Here is a 7,646-nt window from a genome sequence, read left to right as displayed (position 1 = left end):
AGCGTTCCAGCTACACAAGCGGTCGCCCTCGCTCTCGCCCTCGTACTTAAGAGCATTTTTCCCCCCGGCGACGCGCTCTCGCGCGCATATTCACCACGCTTGCGCTCCCCCACGCTCACGCTCCCGCTTTCGCCTCCGACAGCCCTCGGCAGCTTGAGTACCACCGACCTAGATTAATTCGCTATTCCACCCTAAGCATACATATATATATAAGCTAAGCCTACGAATAAACACCGAAATATACTTGAAGAATTTGGATTTGCCTGTCATATTTATCTGTGGGAAACATCTGTGGAACTTCGCACGCCTCTACGCTCAATCATTGGTCCTTCGAGCCGGATTCTACTTCGCCTTCCCCAACTCCCCAACTTCACCACACCAGGATCCCAAGATAAGTACGATTTTCGTGTGCCACAAGTCCCTTCCATTCGCGATTTGTGTTCCAAAATTCCGAAAAGTCCGAGTTCCGCGATATAAGTACATATATATATTCTTATATATGTACTTATTCCTTCATTCTGTGCCATCCGTTATCCGTGTCTCTTCTTTTTTCGACACCGCCATATTATCGGCGATTCCGGCCGTTCTCCCGTCATTCACCTCCAACTAACAGTGATACGGTAGTTTTTTCGATTACTTGTGTCTGTCCATGATTTGCGGACAAATTAAATAAATAAAAATTAAACCAAAAAAAAAAAGTGCATTCCGAGCATATGTATGTACGCACATTCCAGCCCATAAGAGCGGCTTGCGTACATACACACACATCTACATCCGTGTCTCTAAAGGTGCATTCCAGCACGACCCACCCCAATAAAATATACTTTGGAACACTCCGAGTGCAACTACAATCACATCAAGTGTTTTATTTCCATACCTACAAACACACGTAGAAAAATACCGCACTCCATACTACACACATACTCCGCTCAAGTGCCATATTTAATATAAAATTCGCGATTTCGGGCTATTCGTGCATTCCAACGACTTTTATCGATCGCTACCACAACTCCAACATTCTCCATTTTCCAAATAAATTGCTCGCGACCAAGGCACGGCGCACTAATAGTAATTATTTGGCAATTTCCACTGCCAATTTGCAAATTGGTGTTTCGGTTTTTTTGTTGTTTTTGTTCCGGGCATTAGAGGTGGCCCAATCCAAGATCCAACTATCGGCATCAACACGAGTGGAACAATGAATAAATCACATTGATTGATTGATTTAATTGATCGTTTTGATTGAATTGGTTGATTGATGGAGTGATTTATTTTTCCACAATCTGAAAATTTATTTTTGATAAGAAAATCATTAATTATTTTTTGTGCGGTGTCCGTGTCACTTCCGTCCATCCGTCTTCCATCCGCCAATAACCCGGTTCTACTCACGATTGCGTCAAAGGGGTAAACGGAGGATCATCGCACTAACAATATTTCCCGAAATATTGCCACCATCAGTGTGACCGTTCCTCTCCTCAGCTCGGCTCAATATAAGGTCACTCATTGTTTGGGACCTCCCTCCTACCGGTGATCTCAAAAAATCCGAGTCGATCTGATTATTGCTTTCCTGCTAGCTTGAGGTCTTTTCTCTGCCAGCCGTCCGTAACTGGGTTATCATTTCGAAACGATTTGGTTGCCTGACGGTTTTTTCGAGTCACTTCGACTCAGACCAGTCTCCTGTCTCTCCAAGACTTCCAAGTCCGATTTTCTGTGCGTGTGTGAGTTCGGAATATGCCAACAGGTCACAAGGACGGTAGCAGTAGCAGCCCTGCGGCAAGGACCAAATCGGTTCTGTTCCCGTCTCCTGTCACTCTTAAGGTTCCAGGTATGACCAAACAAGATCCGAAGGGCTCCTTCGTTAACAGCCCCGTCAGCTCTCGCCACTGGCTCAATGGCTCAATCCGCCACCTCAGTCGCTCGGACCAAATTGGTCGCCGCTATTGGCCGACTGATTCACCTGGCAGAGCGCATCACCGCCCCATCAGAAATCCAAGCGGACATCCGTGACACATACGGTGAATGCTATGGGGTATTTGAGCAGTGTCTCAGTGACCTCAATGCCCAACTGGCCACATCCACAGTCCTTCCTCCTTCACAGCCAGTCCAACAGGGCGGCTGTCGACTGCCTCCCGTCAACATTGAGGCATTCTCCGGGGACTACGTCCGCTGGCCCACATTCAGGGATTTGTTCACTGCGGTCGTGATCAACAATCCTAGATTGTCTCCGGTAGAGAGGCTGTATTACCTCACCGAGAAGACCCGGGGCGATCCGAAGGCCAGAGAAATCCCCCCTCACTAATGACGGTTTCGAGTCCGCATGGTTAGCTCTCCGCTGCCGATACGAAAATAATCGGCTTCTGGTGACCAACCAAATCAACATCCTCCTCTTTTTGCACCGCGTAACATCCGAATGCACTCGTGCCTTGAAGGATCTTCAAAGTACGATGCAAGGAGTTCTAAATGCGGTAGCGGTCTCCAACGTCTGCAACGTCTTCCACCTCACGAGGGGCTATGAATCCGCCTCCCTCCAAGGGCGTCCAAAATCCACCCAACTCTCGCAACCACTCCAATCCATTCCGTTCGCAAGGCAGTCCGACGCCAAACAAGGTTCACTCGTTCAATATCCAAGTGAGTCCGAAGAAGCGAACGTGTGACCTCTGTTCCAAAGAGAATCACCTGATTCGAGTTTGTCCCCGCTTTCTCAACATGTCCGTTGATGTTGAATGCACGTTCCAGCTGCATTAAGAAAAAGCAGCTGTGCCTAAATTGCTTCGCAAGAGGTCATCTGCTTCGCGACTGCTCCAGCAGCCACAATTGTTCCACTTGTGGGGCCAGGCATCACACGCTTCTGCATCGTGCCGCTCCTTCATCCAGCGTAGTCCGGCTTCGACTTCCGCCCAAGCCCCCAGCTCATCCGAACCTCAGCCCAACGTACAGAGCTATTTCGCCTCCAGCACAAGTACCGTTCTTCTGGGCACGGCACTCATTAATATTTGTCACCTGGGGACCAATTTCCGTGCCCGCGCACTGATTGACTCAGGCTCCGAGGCGACGTTCATCACTGAACGTCTCTTTAACATTATTAAGCCACCGTTCGAAGCCATACAGGCTCAAGTCGCAGGTTTAAACCAAACCGTAGCGGCTAAGGCGCAAAGGCGCTGTCACTTCATGATCGGGGCCGCCTCCAGGCCTGGCCTCAAAATCGAGACCATGGCATATGTTCGCCTCAATTTGCAGGTAACCTTCCCTCATATCCGATACCGCAGCACTTCTTGGACAAGCTTCCAAATCTCGCGCTGGCAGACCCCTCCTTCCACCGAAGCTCGCAGATTGATGTGCTTTTAGGCGCTGACATCCTTCCTTCTATCCTGTTGAGCGGCTTCCTGTCTGACATTTGCGGCTCGCCGCTAGGACAAGAGACCATCTTCGGATGGAACCTATTCGGTCCGGTATCAGCTGACTCGACTCGGACGGTTTCCGCCTTCACCACGAAGCTCTCGTTAGATTCGGACGTCCGACTCGAGAAGCTTCTCACCAAATTCTGGGAGGTGAAGGACCCTCCGGGGAAACCGACGAGTGAGGCAGATTCTGTGTGCGAGGAAAACTTCCGCAAGACCACTAAACGAGCCCCCGATGGGAGGTATATTGTTACTCTCCCTTTCAAGTGTCCAGAGAATTTCGATCTAGGACACTCCAGGTGCGCGGCACAGGCCCAGTTCCTTAAAAACGACCAGCGTCTGCAGCGGAATTTTCCGCTCAAAGACCAGTACGACGCCGTTATCCAGGAATATTTAGAGCTAGGCCACATGAAAGCGGTTACACCCAGTCATGACTCCGGGCATTACTACCTTCCACATCACGCCGTGTTTAAACCCGACAGCACCACAACCAAACTGCGAGTGGTCTTCAACGCGTCCAGCCCGTCTTCCAACGGGAAAAGCCTAAACGACACATTACATTCGGGGCCAGTCCTTCAGTCTGACTTAACTATGCAAATCCTGAGGTGGCGAGTCTTCCGCTATGTTTTCAATGCCGATATCAGCAAGATGTACCGCCAGATCCAAGTGTCTTCCCAACACACGCCCTATCAGCGAATACTCTTTCGCGACCGTAATAACACGTCCCGTGTGACTATGAGCTTGCCACTGTCACCTTCGGAGTCAATTGCGCACCGTACCTCACCCTTCGCGTCATTAAGCAACTCGCACAAGAGGTGCGCCCATAGTTGCCTATGGCAAGCGACATCCTGGAGAGCTACATGTACGTGGACGACGTGCTGGCTGGTGCTCACACTCAGTCGCAGGCAATCTCCGCCATTTCAGAATTACGCAAAGCGCTCGACACCGCAGGGTTTCCACTCCGAAAGTGGACAGCGAACCACAAGGGCGTACTGCGCGACATTCCGGTCGACCACCTACTTCGAGCTGACTTCCTAGAGCTTGACGAAAGTAGCATCGCTAAGACATTGGGGATCCGATGGCAAGCCAGTGCCGATGAATTCTTCTTTGCTCCTCCCAAAGTACTTCATCGGGAGTCCTGTACGAAGCGCAATGTGCTATCGCAGATTGCACAGCTGTTCGATCCAGCGGGATGGCTTTGTCATCCAAGCCAAAATTTTCATGCACGAAATTTGGCTAAGAGAGTTAGGGTGGGATGACGTCCTCCCTAGCGATCTATCTCAAACCTGGGAGACGTTCCTGAATAGTTTTCCGGCCATCCAGGATGTCCGCATTCCGCGGTGGTTGCACGTTTGTCCAATGGCCAAGGTGCAGATACATGGCTTCTGCGACGCGTCTCAACGTGCCTATGGGGCAGCGATTTACATCCGAGTTGAGCGACCGCAGGGCATTGTCTGTGCCCTTCTCACAGCTAAAACCCGCGTGGCCCCCGTGAAAACGGTTTCCTTGCCTCGACTCGAACTGTGCGAGCCGTCCTTCTGACAGAGCTTTCCGAGGCCATCCTTCCACAACTGCCACTGGACACCAGCCAAGTATCCTTCTGGACCGATTCCACGATTGTGTTGGCTGAACCGACCTGCATGCGATTGGACCACTTTCGTGGGCAATCGAGTAGCCCAAATCACTCGATGTTGGCCCAGCGAGCGATGGAGCCACGTCCGATCCGAGGACAATCCGGCCGACCTGGCCAGTCGAGGGCTAGGACCCTCTGACCTGGCTGGAAGTGATATGTGGTGGCATGGCCCTGCTTGGTTGCGTGGTCCAAAATCGGAGTGGCCATGTCCGCGGGACTCAGTCCTTGAGACTGACCTGGAGAAGCGTGTCGTCAAGCTGCACCATGCCACCAGCAGCGCCTCCGAAATCCTCAGCCGTTTCTCCGACCTAGGGCGCGCTGTGCGCGTGATCGCCTACGTTCGGCGGTTCACTCAGCGAGTTAAAGGGCAGACGACCCATGTCTCCAAGGAGCTGAACGGAAATGAGGTCGCTGCCGCTCTCCAGGCGGTCACACTGACAACCCAACGCTTCCATTATGCTGGGGAGCATCGGTGCCTGCTAAACAAACAGCCACTCCCTACTACGAGTTCTCTTCTGAATCTTAATCCGTTCCTTGACCAGAACGGAGTCATGCGGGCATGTGGCCGAGTCCAAGCCTCGGCGTCCATGTCCTACAACGAACGGCATCCAATCCTGTTGCCACCCGCATGTCTCCTGGTTCGCCTGCTGGTTCGATTCACCCATCATATATCGCTACATGGTGGGAACCAGCTGGTCATTCGCCTTATCCGGGCAACATATTGGATCCCTCGACTACGTCACGTAGTGAGGGCAGTGATTCATTCTTGTAAGGTTTGCGTCCTCCATCGTAAACGACTCCAAACCCAACTAATGGGCGACCTTCCTGCATCACGAGTCACATTCTCCAGACCGTTCACATGCACCGGAGTCGACTTCGCCGGCCCCTTCGACGTTAAAAGCCTCACAGGTCGCGCATGTCGCATCTCAAAGGGGTATGTGTGCGTGTTCGTCTGCTTTTTCACGAAGGCCATCCACTTAGAGGCCACGTCCGACTTATACACCGACACCTTCCTAGCCGCCTTCGCTCGTTTCGTAGCGAGACGAGGGTGTCCTCATGAAGTTCAATCCGACAACGGCAGGAATTTTGTCGGCGCGTCCCGCTCTCTGGCTGTGGATCTTCTCGTGGCAATTCACACTCGGACTTCTGCGGTGTACAGCCAGCAGGGGCTATCGTGGCGGTTTATCCCTCCCGGAGCCCCACATATGGGGGCCTTGTGGGAAGCAGGTGTGAAGAGCTTCAAGGCTATGTTACAACGGTCGATGTGTACGTCCAAATACACATTAGAGGAGTTCGCGACCTTACTTTCGAAAATTGAGGCATGTCTTAACTCGCGACCAATCTCTCCTATGTCTGAGGATCCAACGGATCCGTTGGCCTTGAGCCCAGGCCATTTCCTGATTGCTGGTCCGCTACCATCCGTGGCAGAGCCAGAAATACAAGCGAGCGCCTCCTCCATCCTAAACCGCTGGCAACATCTCAAGGCTCTCAACCAGCAATTCTGTTCGCGCTGAAGACAGAGTACCTGCGAGAGTTGCACAAGCGCAACAAATGGCAGCATCCGACAAGAGACCTCGAGGTTGGAGACCTCGTGGTGATCAAAGAGGAGAACATCCCCGCTCAGGAATGGCGTCTCGGCCATGTGCAGAACGCGTATCCTGGAGCCGATGATAAGGTCCGTGTGGTAGACCTACACACGGCTGGTTCTGCTGCCTATGGAATCGGATGTCCTTTCCACCTACTCTCGCGGAGGCTCCGATTCATAAGCCTCCGTCCTTTTGTTCTGCTTAAATTCAGCGTAGATATCCGTATCCGTATGCCAACCCATGCCAGCTCTTTACTAATGCTCCGGTGATTCCTTTCTTTCATCCTAGTTTTTTTCAGAAGGCAGATATGGCCCCTCAAACCTCATCACGTTCCCGATGCAGCCGCAGGTCGGATCGCTCACGGGCACGAGGAAAGTCTTCCTTCCAATGTCGAGTGTGTCCCGGAGTTCTCCCACTGAGGAACTGCCGGAAATTTATCCGTTTGAGCGTCGAGAAGAGGCTCCGAGCAGTCCTCCTGCATAAATATTGCTCGAACTGCCTGGCTCACGAGCACTCGGGCAAGGACTGCCGCAGTGGAGATCTATGTAAGGTGTGCTCCCGGAACCACCACACTCTGCTCCACCTGCCCGGGTCGCGGCGCCCTGCTGGCTCCTCTTCGGCTCCGTCGACTTCACCTCCGTCTTCCCGCGCCAAACCACGCCCTCGTCTTCCGGTCAGCCGCCCTGTCGTCGGAAATCCAGTCCCGACAGCAAACTCCTTGCTCCAGCACCGGAGCATCAACGTCCTCCCGACGGCAATGGTGGTCCTCGCAGGCACTAAGGTGATGAGTGCGCTGATCGACCCCTGCACGCCGGTCAGCTGCAGGCTCCTATTTCAGGCTGAGGTAAGCATCAGTCTGTCCAGGATCCGCTACAAGAAGGTGGACTGCGTAGTGCAGTGTCTTGGGTGTGTGACTGAGGGACTGCCTAGGGCAGTATCTTGGGTGTGTGATTGAGGGACTGCGTAGTACAGTGTCTTGGGTGTGTGACTGAGGGACTGCCTAGTGCAGTGTCTTGTATTCGGGCTGATGGA

At 52.5% G+C, this 7,646-nt stretch overlaps 1 protein-coding gene across 1 annotated transcript; it reads left to right on the top strand.

Annotated features, from left to right (window-relative positions):
• The first annotated feature begins 4,547 nt into the window (after positions 1–4,547).
• LOC121404525 lies at positions 4,548–7,399 on the top strand. The gene is made up of 3 exons (XM_041594180.1): positions 4,548–4,886; positions 4,941–6,294; positions 7,062–7,399. Exons 1-3 carry the CDS (start codon positions 4,548–4,550, stop codon positions 7,397–7,399), a joined length of 2,031 nt encoding a protein of 676 aa, XP_041450114.1.
• The last annotated feature ends 247 nt before the right edge of the window (positions 7,400–7,646 follow it).

Source organism: Drosophila obscura, unplaced genomic scaffold, assembly GCF_018151105.1.
Source record: "Drosophila obscura isolate BZ-5 IFL unplaced genomic scaffold, ASM1815110v1 contig_209, whole genome shotgun sequence".
Lineage (NCBI taxonomy): Eukaryota > Metazoa > Arthropoda > Insecta > Diptera > Drosophilidae > Drosophila > Drosophila obscura.
The sequence above is the reverse complement of the archived record's forward strand: the minus strand, read 5'-3'. Positions and strand labels throughout refer to the sequence as shown.